The sequence below is a fragment of the Miniopterus schreibersii genome (assembly GCF_964146895.1).
Source record: "Miniopterus schreibersii genome assembly, chromosome: 13".
NCBI classification, from domain to species: Eukaryota; Metazoa; Chordata; class Mammalia; order Chiroptera; family Miniopteridae; genus Miniopterus; species Miniopterus schreibersii.
Genome location: NC_138113.1, coordinates 33092410 through 33114050, shown reverse-complemented (window position 1 = coordinate 33114050; position 21641 = coordinate 33092410). Strand labels below are relative to the sequence as shown.

The window sequence follows — 21641 nt, the reverse complement described above, 5'->3', positions numbered from 1 at the left end:
GCTACATCACTGTAGCAAAGGAGAGTATGGAGTATAGAAATTATTATTTTTTCAAATAGGGTCTGATAAAGTAATTATGCAATAAGAGTTCTCCATGGCAACTCAGTTTAAAAATTTTAACTGCTAAAATTAATTACTCTGAACGATGTCTAATCATAAACATTTTTACTTTAGGTTGATACATTATATATTAATGTTTATAGAGTCAAACTTTGGATTTTAAAAAAACTTTTTAAGAAACTTGGTGTATGTATTTAATTTTTTGAAGACATTCTTTTTCATTTTGTTTTGACCACTTTTTTCCTGTGTAGCAGTACTTCTCAAAAATGTGTTTCCAGACCATTTTTGAGTGCTCTGTAATGACATGGGTATAGAAATTGAGAGTAAGCTTTTAGAAATTTTTATAGCAATATGACATTGCTGCAGTATTTTTTATAGTATTTTACAAAATTATTGGTACTCTAAAAATTTTTTAAATGGTGCCTTACTACTATTAACTTGAAGAAACACCTTTCTATAATATTACCAAAATAAAATTACTTGTAGAAAGTTAAAAAATTCATAATGCTATACTGCACAGTCTGGTTTTAAGTGGAAAGGATTTTCCTTTTCCTGCCTCCAACAAAGCAGAGTAATTTTACTTTTTTTTTTTCCAGTTTGGGTGCCTTTTATTTCTATTTCTTGCCTAATTTCTCAGGCGAAAACTTTCACTGCTATGGTTGAATGGAAGTGGTGAAAGCAGTCAGCCTTTCCGTGTTACTGGTCTTAGAGGAAAAGCTTTTAGTCTTTCACCACTGAGTATGGTTTTCATTATGGATTTTTCATACATGGCTATTTTATGTTGAGGTAGTTTGCTTATATTTCTGTTTTGTTGAGTGTTTTATCCCTAAAGGGTGTTGAATTTTGTCAGGTGCTTTTTCTGTGTCAATTGAGATCATGTGATCTTTTTTCTTTATTTTGTTGATGTGGTGTATTGCTTTGATTGGTTTTTGTATGCTGAATCATCCTTGCATTCCAAGTATAAATCCTACTTGATCATGGTGTATAATAATCCTTTTCATATGTTACTGAATTCTGTTTGGTAATATTTTGTTGAGGATTTTTGCATCAGTGTTCATGAGGGATACTGGTCTGCAGTTTTCTTTTCTTGTAGTGTCCATCTGGCTTTGATATGAGGGTTATGTTGGCCTCATAGAATGAGTTAGGAAGTGTTCTCTCTTCTATTTTTGGAAAAGTTTGAGAAGGATTTGTATTAGTTGTTTAAATGTTTGGTAGCATTTACTAGTGAAGCTGTCAGGTCCAGGAGTTTTGTTACTTTTTTTTTCTTTTCAGATTACTGATTCAGTCTCCTTACTAGTTACGGGTCTATTTCAGATTTTTTATTTTATTTCGATCTGCATTTTAGTATTTTATTTTTTAGAAGTAATTTTACTTTAATATATTTAGATTTTACTTTTGAATTACAATGGACATTTTTCAATCTGCATTTTTGTCCTTTTTATTGAATTTATTGGGGTGACACTGGTTAATAAAAGTATACAGGTTTCAGTTGCACTATTTTACAGCACATCGTCTGTACTGTATTGTGTGTGCACCACCTCAGTTCAGGTCTCTGTCCATCACCATTTACCCCCCTAAACCCTCCCACCTCCCACCTCCCAGCAGTCACCACACTGTTGTTCGTATCCTTAAGTTCTTCCTCTTTTTTTCCTTTTTGCTCAGTCCCTCCACCCCCTTCACCCAGCTTCCCCCCCACCCTGCCCAGGTGTCAGTCTACACTTTATGAGTCTGTCTCTATTTTTATTGTTAGATCATTTTATTCATTAGATTCCACATATTAGTGAAATCATATAGTACTTGTCTTTCTGACGTGGAGAGCATTATTCAGATTTTTTCTTTCTTTATCAATGAGTTTTGGTAGGTTTAGCGCTTATAGAAATTTGTCCATTTTGTGTCAATTATCTAGTTTTTTGATACACAGTTGTTCATAGAACTCTCTTATAATCCTTTTCATTTTTGTAGAATTGGTATAAAAGCTCCCACTTTCGTTTCTGAGTTTAGTAACTTCACTCTTTCTTAGTCCTACCTAACAGTTTGTCAGTTTTGTTGGTTTTTTTTTGAAGAATCAACTTTTGTTTTCGTTGATTTTTTTCTATGGTTTTCCTATTTTCTCCTGTTTACCTCTGCTCTGATCTTTATTATTTCTTCTTCTGCTAGCTTTAGGTATAGTTTGTTCTTTTTCTGGTTCCTTAAGTTGAAAAGTTAGATTGCTGATTTGAGATCTTTCTTGCTTTTTTAACATAAACATTTGTAACTATAAATTTTCCTGTTAACACTGCTTTCACCGTGTCCCATAAGTTCTGTATTGACCATGCTTTTTACCTTCCTTTGTGAAATTTCTGTTCATACCTTGGACTTTTTTTTTTTTGTCTCAGTAAAGAGTTATAAGACTTTTCCCCTGCTTAATTTGGACAATGTTTTTTTTTGCCAAGTGCCCCCTTATCCATGGGGATATGTTCCAAGATGCCAGCAGATGCCTGAAATCCCAGATAGTACCAAACCCTATATATACTGTGTTTCTTCCTGTACATACATACACTTTACAACTTTGCTTTGGCATATCTGAATTGGCAGCATCAACACTCTTGCATGATGGGGCTGTTATTAAGTAAAATAAGGGTTCCTTGAACACAAGCACTGCGATACTGAGACAGCTACTTAGTGCTTAATGGTTGGGTAGTGTATACAGTGTGGACACACTGGACAAAGGGATGATTCATGTCCTGGGTGGGACAGAGTGAGACAGCAGGAGATTTCATCACACTACTCAGAACGTCGCACGGTCTAAAACTTATGAGTTGTTTATTTCTGGAATTTTCCATTTAATATTTTCAGGCTGTTGTTGACCATGGGTAATTGAAACCTCTGAAAATGAAACTAAATGGGGGGGGGACTACTGTAGTGGTAATATTTTCACTCAGTCTGTAGCTTGCATATATAAACACTGATGGTTTTTTAAGCAGAGTTTTTAACAGATTTTGTATCCTATATAAGAAATTCCTGTTTTAAGATCACAAAGATTTTTCTCCTGTTCTTTTTTCTTTTTTTCTCCTGTAAGTTTTATAGTTATCTTTCACATTTAGATCTGTGATGCATTTTGAACTAACTTTTTATGTATGTAGTGAGGCTTTGGTTTTGTTTTATTTATTTTTTTATATGGCTATGCAATTTTTCTAGCACCATTTGTTGAAAAGACTATTCTTTCCTCACTGAAATTTCTTGGTATGTTTCTTGAAAACCAGTTACATGGGTTAGCTGTATTTCTTGGTGTATTGGTGTAGATATAGCACTTGGCACTGGCATTAGGAAAATGGGAAGAAAAGGACTATTGAAGAGGAAGCTCTGAAACTCTCATCCCAAACATAAGTGATATTCTTATTCATTTCAAGGAAGTGTTTTACTTTAAAATTTTTAAAGGGAGCTTTAAGTCAGTTAGAAATATTATAGTAAACAATATTTTACCGCCTGGCCAGGCGTGGTTCAGCGGTTGAGCGTCGACCTAGGATCCAGGTGATCAGGGTTCGATTCCAGGTCAGGGCACATGCTCGGGTTGCGGGCTCGATCCCTGGTTGGGGGCGTGCAGGAGGCAGCCGATCAATGACTCTCATCACTGGTGTTTCTATTTCTCTATCCCTCCCCTTTCCTCTCTCTGAAATCAATAAAGATATATTTTAAAGTAAATAAACGATGTTTTACCAAAAATTATTTTTTTATTTTAAATACACAGATAGAAATGTAATATTTTCAGTTGAATTATTTTCTAGAACTATTAAGAATTGCTTTGGCCCAAACTGTTAGAGTGTATGCATCTTATGTGGAGAAACAACTTGCAGTCCTTTGTCTCAGTTCATTTCATTTGTAGGTAAATATCTTTGTTAGCGTTTAAATAATTTTTAAAAAATCATAATACATTTTGAACAGTGTACAGCGGAATATTGGTTTTCGAACGTGTTCGTTCTGGAAGGCTGTTGAAGAAGCAATTTATTTGAAAACTGAATCATTTTTTCCCACTAGAAATAATTAAATTGAATTAATCTGTCCCAGACCCACAAATGATTCCCTGTTTTTACCTTTCTTATATACACTACATGTCTAATGTACTGTTTAATCTATAAATAAACACACCCTTTCTTAAATTTATCGAACCCCCTTACTAGCCTTAAATGAATCACTTTTTCAGCACTCCTTCCAGGCATATCTTCCAGGTTAGCATGCAGTATCTTTGCTTGTTCGTATTATCACTGCCTCCAAAATACTATCACTGGCTGTTTTTTGTTTATCGAAATCAGCAATAGTGTTTCTACCTCTTCAGTTGCCTGTGATCATTGCTTCTTTCACACCTTTAGCAACATTAGCGCTCTTGACGGCCTCTTTATGTTTGAAAATTGTGCTAATTGTTGATTTCGCCAGCAGCAAAAGCATTCTCTCCTTTGTTGTCTGGGAGTCATGCCTTTTGTCATGTAGAGGTTTGCATGGAAGGGTTGTTAAGTCAGTCAGCCTAGACATTTTTTGTGTGAACAACTTGGTTGAGAACAGAATTGTTCGCGATGGGATATGCTCAAGAAAATGAGGTTTGATTGTATTTTTAAAAAACCCTGTATCTCTCTGTTACATACATTTGTATGATGCTTTCATGATAGAAATGCATGTCATTTCCATTTTATTAAATGCACCCACTTAGTGTTTTGATAGTTTGTCTTCATTTTTATAAGATTGGATTGTTATCGTAATAAATGCTCAGCAAAATTCTATAGCACACGGATTAAGTATTAGGTATAATTATTTTTATTTTTTAGCCTTTCATTTTAAGTTGTATAGTAACCATATTAAATTAAAATAGGGAAATGACTTTTTCTTTTTCTTATCCACAGTGGCAGCTAGACTGTCTTGCTTGCTTGCTGAAGTTAATATGCCAGTTTGCAGTAGATCCATCTGATTTGGATTTAGCTTATCATGATGTCTTTGCCTGGTCTGGTATAGCAGAAAGCCATAGGAAAAGAACTTGGCCTGGCAAATCAAGAAAGGCTGCTGGTGATCATGCCAAGGGTCTTCATATACCAAGATTAACAGAGGTAAAGTACGGAAGTTATCATTAAATTGTAGTAATGATTCTATTTATGTTTTAAGAAATCTTATGTATTTTTGTTTTGATAAAATGATGAAATACACTAATGCATAAGAAATACTATTCTGCAATACCACAGTATGATGTATCTGAAGTGATGCCTTCATTTTAAAGCAGAAGTAATTATGATACAATAATGCTTTTCAGTTCATCATCCAAAATGCAGAAATGAATTATATGGCATTTTAATATTATCTAACTGTAGGATTGAGTTTATTATTTGGATTCAGTAATATATATATATATATATATATACACACACTGAGTGTATCAGGGTCCATTCAGGCAAGCAAACCACATTAAATATTTCAACAGAGGAAATTTAAAATAGAGCATTGGTTTTACATATATGTGTTGGAGGACTGAAAATACAAAAAAGAAATGTTGAGGTAACCTAGTCAAGTAACCGTTTACTGCTCCTGGGGTTTTCGGAACATATGGAAGGAATAGGTTGGGTTTTTCAGAAATAAGCTTATAGAACAAGAATACTGTTGAACTGCGGTTTAGGACTCTGAAGAACGGGGTTCTGCTACTGTGTCTGAAACCAATTGCCTTTTCTGAGTAAAATACTTCTGGAGCAGTGCTAACAAAAATGCAAGGAAGTAATTTCTGGTGTCTCAGGTTGACAGAACTTAATAGGAAGTCAGCTGGCAAAGGAGGAATTTGATTTGTTATGTACCAGCCCTAGAATTGCAGAGCAAGTATATAAAGTGGATAGAGCTGAAGAAATGGTACAATAACTAGCAATACAACTAGAATTATTTTTGACTGTGGATTTTGTTATTCACATGATCATATATTTTCCCTTCCAGTGTCTTTGTCAGTGAATTAGGAAGTGCAGAAGAGACGACGATGAGTTTTTAGTGAAATCTCTTCCTTATTTTGTAATCTTTTGAGACTGGCACCTCACCTTGTACCTGCCCAAGAAAAAACAGAGTAATGAGTTGTTTAAGGATAGAAAAATATTGTGGTGATTATAGGTTGGAAACTGCTGGTATAAATGGAAAACCAAAGCATATTTCCCTGGAATTTGGGGGGTTAAATGAGGGAAACAATCAATGCTAGTATTCCAGGGTTAAATGGGAAAAATGCTAGTATTCCAGGTTATAATGTAAAAAGCTCAAATTGAATGTGGTTTTTTCCATTAACTCCCTAAATAATTTAGTGATTTTCTCTTGAGATATTAATAATATAAATAGATAAATATATATGTATATATGTAAATATAGATACACGTGGAGTTTTAAAAAGAATTGGCTGTATTTTACTGTATTTTTAACACTATTTTAACTGTATTTTTGACACTATTACAGATGTCCCCCATTTACCCCATGTTGCCCACCTCCACCAAAACACCAAGAATTGGCTTGTTTTTTAAAAAATATGTGCAAGTACATTCTTACTGAAAATAGTTCTGAATATACAAGTGAATGTTTCCCCAGCATTATGTTTTAGAGGTGTTTTTTTTTCCTACACACATGCCAGTATTAGGTTTTTGTAGTTTACAAAAGGTGCATACTGTATGTATTTTACCATTAGTTTATCATAATAGAGCTTAGTATGTAAATGGAAGCTGTTTGGGAACAAAAGTTCTTCTTACACTAATACTGGAGACAAAAGTCATCCAATTTTGGTACACTGTAGATATAGTAAGTAATTCTTTTAATAAATTATTGTCATGCATTATTTGTTCTCTTTAATAGCCTTTAAGAAGCTTCAATTCCAAATTGAACTTTTAAATTCTTGGCTAAACATAGTTTCTCTTGAAGCTTTACTGATTTTGCCAGGGGCAGGTTTAGTTGTTACTTCCTTGTTTTGCACATTTGATACGTTGTATATACTTATGTTACAGTGCTCTCTCTGTTATCTGCGGCACTTGTCTAATATCTCCAGGATGGGAACGGTGCCTTATAAAATAAATGGTCAGAATGGGTTCTCACCTACAAAAGGGATTCAGTAATTTTTTAATTAAAATAGCAAATTATTTTTTCTCTTATATAGATGAAGAACTGGAATTTAGAAATTAAGTATTTATTAGAATCAAGGCAGCTTGAAAGTCAGCAAACTCAACATCGAACATAGGATTTTTAATCTAAAATCCATGCTCTGTATCCCTGGTATATTGCCTTTCTATATTTAATTCAGGATGGTTGAGGAATCTGCTATTTCTTGATTTGTTTGTTCTTGTTTCAGAAGTAGAAAATGTTTAATTCTTTAACCATGTCCCAAAAATCTAACCTGTAATATACATTCTTTTTCTCTGACATGCAGAGAATCTGTGGATCAAATATAAAAAATAGTTTTGCCAGTGTATTTCTAAATTTTGAATATTTTCTTGTTAAAGTTGCTCTTTGGTTACAAAGTTTGGTTACAAAAATCTGATTTTCTGATATTTGATATTTTTACAGTATTTTCAAATGGCCATTCTTAATCCTTATTTTGTCATAAATAGAAATTAAAATAATTTGGAGTCAGGTTAAAAATGCAGTTTTGTGTTTTAAGTGTATTTAAAGATACTTTTCAAATGTTTTTGTTTTAAAGGTATTTCTTGTTCTTGTGCAAGGAACCAGTTTGATTCAGCGACTTATGTCTGTTGCTTATACCTATGATAATCTGGCTCCTAGGTATGATGTTTTTAACAATTTATGTATGCATATGTAGTAAGAATATAGTGTTTTAAAACTCCATTTTGAAAAATTTAATACTTAGCAAAATTTTAGGGTGTTTTTATGAACTCCCATACTGCTTATCTAGATTTGCATATTATTATCAATATTTTGCCATTTTTATCATATAATGATGAGGGTGTATTTTCTGTGTGTGTCTGTGTGAACACATTTATTTTCATATTGTCCTGAATCCTTGAGAGTAAGTTTCAGACATTATGACCATTTACCCATACTTTTGTGTATATCTCCTAAGACCAAGGACATTTTCTTAACCACTAGTATAAAATAAGCTTAGAAAATATTAACTAGGATACAGTTAATACTCAAATTATCTCACTAATATTCTTATAAAAATTCTTTTCCTGCTTTAGGATTATGTACTACTACTGCATTTAGTTGTCCTATTTATTTCATTTCCCTTAATCAGAGATATTTTCTTAGCCTTTCTTTGATGGTCTTAACATTTCTGAATAGTACAGGCCAATTCTTTTGTAATGCACTTTTCAGTTTAGGTTTTCCTGATTGCTCCTCATGATTAGATTCAGATTATATATTTTAGCAGGAATACTCCATAAATAATAATCTTTCCCAATACATCCTGGTGAAGTCAGTTTTCCCCATTATTAGTGATATTAATTTTCATCAGTTAATCTGGTTTCCTTTAGGTTTCTCTACAGTAAGATTTCTGATAATTTTTTTCTTTGTAATTAAAAGTAACCTGTGGGAAGATATTTTGCAGCTGTTTAAATTTTCAGCTCCTGATAAAATTTTTATTCATTGATATATTTTTTAGCATTCAATGATGATTCTGTCTGAATTTAAAATATTAATAGCCCTAGCAGGTTTTCTCAGTGGTTAGCATCAACCTGAGGACTCAAAGGTCCCGGGTTCATTCTCGGCCAAGCTCATGTACCTTGGCTGCAGGCTCAATCCCCAGCCCCTGTTGGGTGTGTTTGGGAAGCAACCAATCAATCTCTCTCTCTCTCTCTCTCTTTTCACCCCTCTCCTCACCCCCCCTTTTCCACTCTCTAAAAATTAATGGAAAAATATCCTTGGGCAAGGATTAACCAAAAATAAAATATTTGTATGGCCCTGGTTGGAGCATTGTTTTTCCTATGTACCAAAAAGTTGTGAGATTGATTTCTTTTCAGGGCACATACCTAGATTGTGGGTTCGATCCCCAGTTAGGAAGCATATGGGAGGAAACCGATTGATGTCTGCCTGCCTGTCTCTCTCCCTTTCTCTTTCTCTCCCTTTCTCTAAAATCAATAAACATTTCCTAGGGTGAAGATCAAAAGGGAGGGAAAAAGGTAAAATATTAGTATATTTGCAAACTAGTGATTTTTCTAACTCTTACCATTCCTTTTATGTTTATTAGTTGACATTCTGTTGTGAGAAAGTGCTTTCTCTTCCTCCCTTTTACTTATTATCAGTTTGGATTTTTTTTCATTGAACATGTTGTAATTCATTACTGTTACTATTCACTTTGCTCAAATTATACCTGAGTTGGCCTCGTCAGGCTTGTTCTTATGTCCTTTTGACATATCACATTATTTTGTGTGGAGGGGAGGAATCCTTTTCCCCGCTTTTATTACAAGATCTTCCAGGCTAGTAGTTTCCCTGCCTTAGTCCTAGTGCCAGCCATTTTCTTTCAAGACCTAGTTCCTATTGGTAGGGAACCTCAAAAAAAATGGGTGCTTGGTGTTCTCATTCCTACCAGTGTTTCCGTGCTTGTCGGCCCTCTAGACAGAGCTGGAAATGTGTAAGAATATAGTTAAAATATGTAATATGATTCCATTTATTTGAGCTGTGTTGGAAAATTTTTTAATAATGTACAAAATTTTAATATAGAAATTATTGTATTTGTTGACTAATACATGGGGAGCAGAAAGAGAGAGAGAGCGAGAAGCCGATTGGTTGTACCTCTGGGCCACACCCCTACAGGAGATCGAACCTGAAACTTTTTGGTGTATAGGACGACGCTCTAACCAAGCCACACCAGCCAGGGCCTAAGATTATTTCTTTTCTTCTTTTTTTTTAAAAAAATATATCTGTTGATTTCAAAAAAAGGAAAAGAGAGAGAGAGAGAAACATCAATGATGAGAGAGTCATTGATCGGCTGCTTCCTGCACTCCCCCGACTGGGGATCAAGCCTGCAACCCAGGCATGTGCCCTGACCAGGAATCGAACCCCGATCGCCTGGATCCTAGGTCGATGCTCAACTGCTGAGCCATGCCCGGCTGGGCGATTATTTCTTTTTTAATGTACTTTTCTTTAATATTTGTCCTAATTGAATTCACATTCATTCCTTGATCAATATCTCCTGTACCCGACTAGGCTCAGTAAGTTCTTTATCAACTAAATCTGATTTTGCTCACCATTATATTTTCAGTGCCAGGCACCTTGCCTCGTAGTTTGTAAAACTTATAAATGGATAACATGGGGAAATGAAGAAAGTGCTGTAACGTGCCCTTGATTAGTATGATGAAATACATTTTACACCCCAACCACTAATTACTCTCAGCTAAATGTTTCTTAACTCTTCCTTCTTATCCTCTAACATACACTCTACCTCAGTATCCCACACACTACAATATATTGAGTTAAGGCAATTCAATGACTGTTTTAGTATGCTTTTTCTTCACTTTACTCTGTTAACCTCATACAATGAAAAACCAGCTGTTGCTGTTCAAGTTGGTTCTCTCTGTGGCAATTCTTGTTTTCATTCTAGCAGTTCCATTCTTTCTTTAAATTTTTTTATTTTAGAGAGAAATCAAGACATTGATTTGTTATTCTACTTATTTAGGCATTCATTGGTTGCTTGTATGTGCCCTGACCTGAGATCGAACCCACAACCTTGGTGAATTGGGATGATGCTCTAACCAACCGAGTTACCGGGGTCGGGGACCCGCAGTTCCATTCTTAAAGAACTCATAAAAATCTTTGTAATGTGAGCTCTCACCCCTCACCCCACCCCCACTTCATGCCTGTGATTTCTCAGCTCCAGTTTCTGCACCATTATCTTTTCATAGGTTGTAACCCTCTGTTCATTAGGTGCTAGGAGTTCGTATCAATTAAGACAGCTACAACACTTTTTTTGCCTATGTTATCAAAAATTATCTAATGCTATAAATGTAAAAGATGGGTAAGCTGCTCTGGTAAAGTTAACTATATCAATATGTTTATTGTATATTAATACTTGATTTATAATGTTTTAACTTATTAGTACCTTTTACTCTAAATCAATAATATGGATGAGCCTTGCTTTTGGGGATTTTGAAAGGTGTTTTGTGAATTATAACAGTGGTAATGCTAGAGATTGGTGCTTTTTTTAAACAGTTTATTTGTAAGGCAAATAATCTATGTTTAATTATTTCATTAAAATAAAAATTTTTAACATTTAATTTTCTTGAAATTGAAGTAATACATTTCCCTTTGAAGTTACTAAAAGTATTGGGGAAAATAAAGGTGAAATTATATTAAATTAGTTTTCTCTACTTTTTAATAATTTGCTTTTAACTATTTGTGGTAGAAATTGGCATTAACAATACAAAAGCATTAAACAGAAACTTTCATGGCTGAAAGCTTTTCTGAATGGGTTTGTTGAGCCAAATGCTAGCCAGAAAAGGACAAGGTCCTTCCTGGGGCATGAAGTCTAAACCAGCAGCAGGGCTAGATGGAGTAGACTACATGTCCACCATACTGGAGTTGATGGGCTCTTTATACATTATGGAAGAAAGGTGTAAGCTGTTCTGAAAAATTTACATTGGCTACAATTAAGGAGGACGGTGGGAAAAGGTGAAGCAGGGGCAGTTCTAGGATAGGTCCATAGTTCCTGAGGAAGAAATGTTTACTGCTTTTGATTGATTGTGGGCAAGAGTCCTGAAAGTTCATGCATAAGCAGGATATGGTGGCTTCTGGTGGTTGCTCCAGGAGTTGATTCAAAGCTCCTACATGCATTCAGGAATGTGAGCAGTCTGTTGTTAGTTGGCTCACAGCTATTAATTAACTGGTTAAATACTTTTATCTCACTCTCTGGCCTGCTGTAATTTAATTTAGGACATATCAGAATTTTCCTGTTAAAGGAAGGGCATTTTATGTCAATGTATGATTCTTTTTTTTCAAAGGAGTCTGAAGTTTAGACTAAACCATCGTAACCTTTCTCTTTGTAATACACATCTTAGTAACTAACTCATGAACATGTTTTGAGGGCTCACTTAATTCAACCAATATTCGTTTCACTCAGATTTTATTAAATCTGAACATTTATTTGGTGTTTGCTATAAGACTTTACCAGTGATTTTTTTAAAAAAAGATAAAGATCATAGAAAAACATACAAGTAGATTTCTTAAAACCTAATGTTTTTTAGGGGGAAAGTTGTATATACTTTAAAGGATATGTGGTAATTGAGTTATTTTTAATTCATTGCTGAGTTTAATTGGTGGTGGTCTGTTTTTACTTTACAGAGTTTTGAAAGCTCAGTCTGATCACAGGTCTAGACATGAAGGTAAGGGCTCAAGAAAGTTAATTTTTAATGATAAAAACTTGGATAACTAGATACATTTATATATAATATCTTTAAATAATGAACATTGTTTTCTTTACAGTACAAACCCTTATAGTTGTATTTTTTCTAATTTTTCTTTAGTTTCACATTATTCAATGTGGCTCTTGGTGAGTTGGGCGCATTGCTGTTCTTTAGTGAAATCTAGCCTTGCTGATAGTGATCATTTACAAGATTGGCTAAAGAAATTGACCCTCCTTATTCCTGAGGTAAGATAAAAATTGAAAATTAGTAGCTACTCTTCATATTTTTTCATGTTGTTAAACATTGATAATAAGAAAGAGCTAATGGAAACAAATGGACATGATTCCATAAATATATTACATTATCTGGAATGTGTTTAATCAATCCTTTAAGATCTAGAGTGTTTTGAACTATCTACAGAGGTGAACATTTATTTTGGTAATTTGTGTTTTAGAGAAGTTCTAGATGCAGCAGAGACTAAAAATAAATATGTTTTCTTTTGATGCCATTATCAACACTGAGGAGGACAATATAATTTTCACTAACCATATCTTGACATTACACCATATTCCTAAATGAAATAGTAGAAGCACACTCTTACTGTCATTTAGCCACAACAATCACATCTTTTTTAGACAGCACTGTCTAAAACTGTATCTCTGAATTGATGCATATGTGTTTTTGTTCTGGCTCTGTCCCAGAAAACCATTGTGACATTTGGGCAAGTCTCTTTAGAATATGTAAAATGTTCTCATTTATTTTCTAATTGCTACCTGTTATGAATACATTTTATCCTGTTACTTAATCTTGTAAATAAATTAATATGTATATTTTCTCCTCAATCCCTTTTGTATTTGTCTATTGTTGTTGTGTTTATTTGGTCTTATTTTATGGCCATACTTGGGATTTCTAAGATATGTTTTTACATATTGTATTCTTTAATGTACTTTATTTGACCATATATTATTTAATGTGCATTAATATGTGATCAGAACATTGCATTTTAAAATAGATTACTAAAGAAGTCACCTAACGTTATTTCTGCCAACATATTAACTTTAATGTTAACTGTTTAATACTAACTCAGATTACCTTTGGAACTTGCTTTTTCATTTAGACTGCAGTTCGTCATGAGTCTTGCAACGGTCTTTATAAGTTATCTCTATCAGGACTAGATGGAGGAGATTCAATCAATCGCTCTTTTCTGCTATTGGCTGCCTCAACATTGTTGAAATTTCTTCCTGATGCTCAAGCACTCAAACCTATCAAAGTAAGATTTTATTGCTTTTAAGAGCTGTTTTTAATTTTTCAGTTTCCTTTGCTCATTTTTATCATCATGTTATATTCTCGCAGTAATTTTGAGTACTTGTTTACTGTATATAATTTTTACCAAGATGATAATAGTTATATAGTTTTAAAGTGGCAGCATTTTGACATATTGTGACCATGTTATACCTAGGAATGGAATCTGTTTGCTTTGATTTCAGCTCTAGGGGATCTCGTGGATATTCTGTTCTGGAAATAGCATTCGTTCTTACTAGGTTCTGGGGCCTTCTTTAGTAAGTTGAATGATAGAAATATCATAAATGTAGCTATCTTATTTAGTTATATAGGGTTTTATGATGATGATATTCTGAATTTCCAATTTCCTTCCCTTTCCAATGTATATACTACCCTTGTAAAAGCCTTCTACCACATAATAAATCCTGAGCTCATTAATAAGTAAATTTTACTAATCCCAGAAATATGTTGCATTGTAGGATTTACTTTTCCTCCTCCATATTAACCTATCATCGACTATGTAAGAAATATAATGTATTCTTTATTTTTCAGATTTCAAAACTATAATAGATCATTGCATGTGGAAAGATTTATATATAATCATGTTCTATAGGTTTCTTTTATTCCCACATTTTCATTGAATTCTTAATTTATATCACATTATTTAGCATTATACATTATTCATATCTTTTTCAGGTAGGTTGTAAGTAATTTGAGAGTAATGTTTTTCTGAGATTTCTCATTATTCACTATGTACTTAGTAATTCTACTTTTATAGAAAATATGAGTGTTGTCTTCATATTTTTGTTAAATTTTGATTGCCGTTTAGTTTGTATTGGGATTTAATTTTTTCATACAGTCTAATTTCTTAAATATATTGTAATTTTAAGTTATTTTCCTTTTTAAAATGTTTACACAAAGTTAAAAATTTTTTTAATAGATAGATGATTATGAAGAAGAACCAATGTTAAAACCTGGATGCAAAGAGTATTTTTGGTTGTTGTGCAAATTAGTTGACAACATACATATAAAGGACGCTAGTCAGGTATGTTCAGGAAATTATATATTATCATGTTAATAAAGATGAATTATGCACATGTATGTTTGTAACTTTATAGATCCTTATTAAAGGCACTTTAATCAATAACAAGTTGAAAATGTTATAATTTTTCTACTGGATTTATACTTTTCTGTTCTGCTTGAATCCCTTTTGACCTTCCTTGAAATGGCTTTATCTGGTATCTATATATAAGTAGTTTCCTGTCTCTTTTGAGTAAGATTTGTAGATGCAAAATCTTACTTAGAATGTCAAACTTAGACTTTAAACTTAAGTACAGCTTTCTATAATAGCATGTAGATTTAGAGTTCTGAATGTAAAATAAAATTGCAATTGAAATAGAAGTTATTTTAAGCTAAAGAAACACTATCAGTTTGCTAATCTAATTTTCTTATTCCCTTATTCCAGACTAAAATATTTTCATCTAAACAAATGTTTAAAACAAGTTAATTTCTAGAACAAACTTGATTCCTTTTCTCTTTTATAAATTTATTGAACTAAAATTCATCTAAGTGAGCTCAGAAAAAATGAGAAACTCTTGAACAAAATACATTTAAATATTTAGGAAACATTTTCTCTCATTTTTTAATGTATTTTGATCAAAGTGCAATATATACACTTTACATTTAAAATACCCTGTAGTGTTTGAACTTTCTTTTGAGAAACAGTTTACATCTGAATTCTTAAAGTTTTCTACTTTTCATTTGAGAAATAATTGTAAAATGTAATATTTAACGTGTTTTAATTTATTTGATGATTATTCATAAAATATTGATGCCAGATAAACATTGATTTTTTTTTTTTTTCTTAAACCCAGGGTTGCCTATTTAAAGTAGGAATCTAATGTTTCTTGCTTGCCAAAGTTACTTTCCTGCATAGAGATTGTCTTGTAAGAATCCTTTTTTTAAAAAATTTTAAAAATTTTGGGATTTTTTTTTTAAGAGAGAGAGGAAGGGAGAAGGATAGAGAGAGAGAAAATTGATGGGAGAGAAATGTCAATCTGCTGCATCCTGCATGCCCCCTGCTGGGGATCGAGCCCGCAACGTTGAGCATGTGCCCTGACTGGGAATTGAACTGGGGATCTCTTGTTGCACAGGTTGACGCTCAACTACTGTGAGCCACACTGGCCAGGTTATGAAAATCCTCCAAAATTAAGTTCTGTTTTATAAAATGTTATAATTTGCTCAGTTATAATGAGAAAGCTTTTTGAAATTATTTAACTGTGTATGTAAGTTTGTTTTTAAAGCGTAGTTTAAAGATGGGGTTAAGCCCGGCCAGGCGTGGCTGAGCGGTTGAGCATCAACCTAGGATCCAGGAGATCGGGGTTCGATTCCTGGTCAGGGCACATGCCTGGGTTGAGGGCTAGGCAGCCAATCAATGACTCTCTCATCATTGATGTTTCTCTCTCTCTCTCCCCTTCCTTTCCTCTCTGAAATCAATAAAGATGTGTTTTAAATAAAGATGGGGTTAAAAAAATCCTAATGGCCCAGGCTGGTGTGGCTCAGTTGGTTGTCCCATGCATCAAATGGTCAAAGGTTCAATTCCCAGTTAGGGCACATGCCCAGGTTGCAGCTCCATCCCCAGTAGGGGCATGCAAGAGGTAGCCGATTGATGTTTCTCCCACTGATGTTTCTCTCTCTTTCTCCCTTTCACTTCCTCTCTATGTAAAATCAATAAAAACATACTTTTTTTAAAAAGCCTTAATGGGTGAATTGTATAGTATGTGAATTACATCTCAATAAAATGTTAAAAGAAGAAATAAAACAACATCCAACTTTTGTGTCTTCTCAAATAACTGAGGATCATTTGTTACTGACATTCCATTGTATCTTTTTTTAAAAAAAATTTTTATTGATTATTATAATTTTTTTTTTTTTTAGAGAGAGGGAGAACCATCGATGTGAGAGAGAAACATTGCTCAGTTGTCTTCCTCATGTGCCTTGATTCAGGATCGAACACACAATCTGAGTCTGTGCCCTGACTAGGAATTGAACCCGCTCGCTACCTTTCGGTGTACGGGACAGTGCTCCAACCAACTGAGCCACACTGGCCAGGGCCCGTTTTAGCTTTCTTGAAGGACTATCGATATATTTACAACTGTAATATTCTTTATTTGACATCACATATAAGTAAATGAGTTCTTATTTAATAGGTATATTAATGAATATAAGAGAACAAATTCTCATTACCTACAAAGGAAAGGATTTTTTTGTTGTTTTAATAATCTCTGAACTACTAAACATAAAAATTGATGTTTGAATCTTGTATTTTCTCTTTGTGTTAAGACAACACTCCTCGACTTAGATGCTTTGGCAAGACATTTGGCTGACTGTATTCGAAGGTAAAATTTGATGTGAAATTGACAATTATATTCTTGAGGAAAGATAAAAGGACATGATTATGTGAACTATTTTGTTTTGCTTATTTATTATAGCAGGGAGATCCTTGACCATCAAGATGGTAACATAGAAGATGATGGACTTACAGGACTCCTCAGGCTTGCAACAAGTGTTATTAAACACAAACCACCCTTTAAATTTTCAAGGGAAGGACAGGTAGGTATTAAGACATCTCTATGTCTGTGTGAAATGTGATTGAAACTTTTTTGTTATTGCAACAAAAAATTCCCTTAAACGTGCAAACATATAGTTTGCTAGAACGTTACTGCTGGCAGGAAAGTAAACTGTGAATAAAATGAACCCTGGAAATATAAACCTTAGGCTTATTTTTAGAATGCAGAAACAGTTTTTAATTTCTATAACTATATAGAGAGACAACCTCTACTTTATATGGTCTAGTTTTGTAGGATTGAATATTTTGAATAGTAACAAACACAATGGAGTTAACAACTAGTCGTTATAGAGTACCTGTCTTACTGGTTTTATATTTCAAAGGTCCATTTGACATAAAATCTATTATTGAATATTTGATACACTTAATGACTCTACACTAACAGTGTCTGATTACTCTCTGTCATTGCTTGCATTGAGTGAGTTATGTTCTGGAAAGTTTTCTTGAGGTTATTGATTGTGTCAGGAAACATAGGATGGAAGATTGTCCCCATGAGCATAGACAGGATTCTTGAGATACACTTAGGTGACAGTCTTACCTATCTTAAACCTGTGCTACTTCCCCTATTCCATAAAGCTCCTACATGTGCATTTTTAGACAGTACAAAGTGAAGATTCCTTTACACAGTTCGATTTCCCATGATGCTTTGGTGATCGCCTTCCAGGACTTTCTGTGGATATAGTAAATACATAACTATGTAATTTGTGGTGGTTATATCAACCACCATTCTGTGATCTGCTTTCTTCATTTAAAAAGAATACATTTTAAAATAAGTACATAAGAGGGAAATAATTTAATCTTTATTGACATATTACTTGTTTTAAAAAAACAACTGCAAGGAACATCTTTGCACACCTATTCCATTATATATTCACATAAATTCTTAAAGTAAATTTGATTAATTTTAATCAGAATACACCACTTAACAAAAAGTCTTGCCATTTTATATTCCCAGCCATACTATATGACAGTGATTTTCAGCTGTTGTGCCACAAGCACGCTAGTGAGCTGCAATAATTTTTAAAACATAGAATACCTGACTGTTTAGTCAGCGTCACTGACCTCTTTTCCCTTAGACTGTCAAATATAAAATGACAACAGCTAACACAATAGGTGTACAGTGTGAATGAATCAAAATTATATCTATTTTTTTGTCAGATTGGCAAAATATATATATTTTTTGGTGTGCCACAGAATTTTATTAGTTAATATGTGCCATGAGGTGAAAAGGGTTGAAAATTGCTGCTATATGACAATGCCAGTTTCTCAACATCCCCACATTCCTTACATGACCTTTAAACCTTTGCTAGCCTTAGTGTTGCTTTAGTTTTATTTCTTTGGCTATTTTTGAAGATGAGTTTCTTTTCATTTATGTATTATCCATTTGTATTAACTTGTGAGTTTTCTATTCATACTCTGTGTATATTCTTTAGTCATTTTTCGTATTTATTTCTAAAAGTTCTTTTGAAAGTGCCAACTCTTCTGTCATATGTGCAGGAAATATTTCTAAAAATCTTACTATTTATTCATGTTTTTTAAGGACCAGTTTTTTCCTTCTCTCTTTTGTTTATTGATTTATACAAATAATTGTCTTAGGCAAAGTGTTTGAGCCCTTATAAAATGTAGATACTGCCTGGCTGGGTGTGGCTCAGAGGTTGAACATTGACCTATTATCCAGGAGATCGTGTTTTTGTTCCTGGTCGGGGCACATGCAGGGTTGCAGGCTCGATCCCCAGTCGGGGGCTTGCAGGAAGCAGTCGATCAATGACTCTCTCATCATTGATTTTTCTTTCTCTCTCTCCCCCTCTCCCTCCCTCTCTCTGAAATCAATAAAGATATATTTAAATATATATATAAGTACCTTTTTAGAATCATATTCTAAACTGCCATATGTATTTGTATTTATTTCTGGACTTCCTGTTTCACTTTACACATGCATTCAGTTTTCAATCTTATACCCTTATTACATAGATTTACAGTTAATCTCGTAGAGATGGCCCATCTTCATTATTACTCCTCAGAATTTTCCTGGCTATTTTGTTCTTCATGTGAACTTTAAAATCAGTTTGTCTCATTTTTTCAAAAATTTAAATTCTGTTACTTTTTAAAATTTGGATTGTATTCAATTTATGATTGGTATAGAAAAATTGATATTGTATTGAAATTACCTGTACAAGAACTGGATCTGTCTCTTTATTTATACAAGACCAGTCTTTTTGTGTTCTTCACTTTAAAGTTTTCTTTTGAACATGAATTTTAAGCATTTCTTAATAAGGTTATTCCTAGGAATTTTATCTTTTTTATTGGTATCGTAAATGGAATCTTTTCTACAATTGTTTTCTGTTTGTTTGTGGATTTATTTTTGTGTATGAATTTGTTGTAGGCTATCTTCATTTTAATCTTCAGTATTGTCTTTGAGTTTCCATTTGTTTTTATTTTATCTTCTCTAAGTAGTTATTTTATTTCTTGATTTTTAAGTTCTATCTTTCCATTTTTAAAAAAATTATTTTTATTGTTGAGGGTATTACATATGCCTCCCATTCCCTACCCCCTTCCCCCCCTCTACCCAGTCCCTGCCCCGCCCTTGACCTTCACTGCAATATTGTCTGTGGTTTTCCATCCTTTTACTTGTCTACTTTTGTCTAGAAACTACATAACATGTTAAATAGTTGTTTTATTGTTTATTAATAGTTAATATTGAGAAAATTTTAATGTTTATGTAATCAAAATTGTAGTTTTTCATTGGTGAGCTTGGAAACCTTTAGAAGCACTCGTACAGGAGAGAGATGTGATGTGAATTGACATTTTAAAAGCTTCACCATACTCTAGGTGTGAAGATCTAGATTGAAAACTAGAAAGGGCAAGTGTATGGGTCAGGGATCCAGTTAGGAAGTTTTGCCTTGGTTCTGGTAAAAAGTGATTGGACTTATAATATTTTTGAAGGTAGAGCTCACAGGACTTAAATTTAGATCAAATTGCCCTAGCCAGTTTTGCTCAGTGGTTAGAGCGTTGGCCTGCAAAGGGTCCCGGGTTCAAATGCGGCCAAGGGCATGTACCTTGGTTGCAGGCTCAATCCCTGGCCCTGGTCGGGGCACATGTGAGAGGCAGCCAGTTGATGTGTCTCTTTCACATCGGTGTTTCTTTCTCTCTCTCTCCCACTCTTTGAAAAGCAATGGAAGAAATATCCTCGAGTGAGGATAAAAAAAAATTTAGGTAAGATTGTGAGGTGGAAGAGAGAAGTTAATCAAGAGTGACTCCTCAGTTTTAAGTCTTAGAAACTAAGTTAATGGTAATGCCATTTGCTAAGAAAGGGAAAGCCCGGACTCCATCAGATAGGGGGAGGGTGGGTGTATCAGGATCATGTTAAATTTGGACTTGTTAAATTTGAAGTGTCAATTTAGATATTCAAGTGTAAGTGTTTAAGGCAGTTGATTTGGGTGTAATTTTAAGAAAAATCTTACTTATTTCAAATATATTAAAAGTTCCTTTTCTACTTTAGTGATTTTGCTTTCTTATTTAAGGATTTTTAAAAATTTCATTTAGAATTTTACTTTAGTTCAGGAGTCAGTAAACATTTTCTGTAAATAGCCTTATAATTTTAGGCTTTGAAGGCCATGTATGGTCTCTGCCACCACCATTACTATTGCTACTGCTTCTCCTTTCCTTCTTCCTCCCTTCTTCTAATTCTCCTTTAAAAATATAAACCCCACCCGGCTGGGCATGGCTCAGCAGTTGAGCGTCGACCTAGGATCCAGGTGATTGGGGTTCGAGTCCCGGTCAGGGCACATGCCCAGATTGTGGGCTGCAGCTGATCAATGACTCTCTCATCATTGATGTTTCTATCTTTCTCTCTCCCTCTTCTTTCCTCTCTCTGAAATCAATAAAGATATATTTTTAAAAAAATAAAAATATAAACCCCATTTTTATCTCTACTACCTAGCATAGTATCTAGCAAATATATGTTGAACAGATGGATGATTAAGACTTAGTCCTGATTCTTAAAAATTTGACAATCTAATGGTTCATTTGTTTAGCAGGTAATTATTGAGAAGCCTGCCTTATACAAAATTTGTATGTACCCTCGCAAATAATGGCCACTCATGATACTTGTAACTCATGGTAAAAAAAAAAAAAAAAAAAAAGCTATTAAAAGAATGTAATCAGGGATATGGAAGATCAGATAGCATTGAGATGATTAGGAAAAGCTTTGAAGAAGATACAGCTTTTGTAATACAGGATAAAGTTTTCTTAAGTAGAAAAATAAGGGAAACATTTAATCATAGAAAAGAATATGAGTAAAAATTAAGTCAGAAAACTGCTGGCTATATACAGGAAATTGAGTGGTTAGT

The 21641-nt window shown here is 33.6% G+C and overlaps 1 protein-coding gene across 4 annotated transcripts in view; it reads left to right on the top strand.

Annotated features, from left to right (window-relative positions):
• The window catches only part of USP34 (ubiquitin specific peptidase 34), a 184342-nt gene that overhangs the window by 99308 nt on the left and 63393 nt on the right, over positions 1-21641 (top strand). For all 4 annotated transcript variants that reach the window (XM_081155772.1, XM_081155773.1, XM_081155774.1 and 1 more), the window contains 8 exons: positions 4932-5132; positions 7727-7809; positions 12322-12362; positions 12504-12628; positions 13501-13653; positions 14605-14709; positions 17007-17062; positions 17156-17276. In XM_081155772.1, the coding sequence (XP_081011898.1) occupies positions 4932-5132; positions 7727-7809; positions 12322-12362; positions 12504-12628; positions 13501-13653; positions 14605-14709; positions 17007-17062; positions 17156-17276 (885 nt within the window). The remainder of the gene's footprint in view (positions 1-4931; positions 5133-7726; positions 7810-12321; positions 12363-12503; positions 12629-13500; positions 13654-14604; positions 14710-17006; positions 17063-17155; positions 17277-21641) is intronic.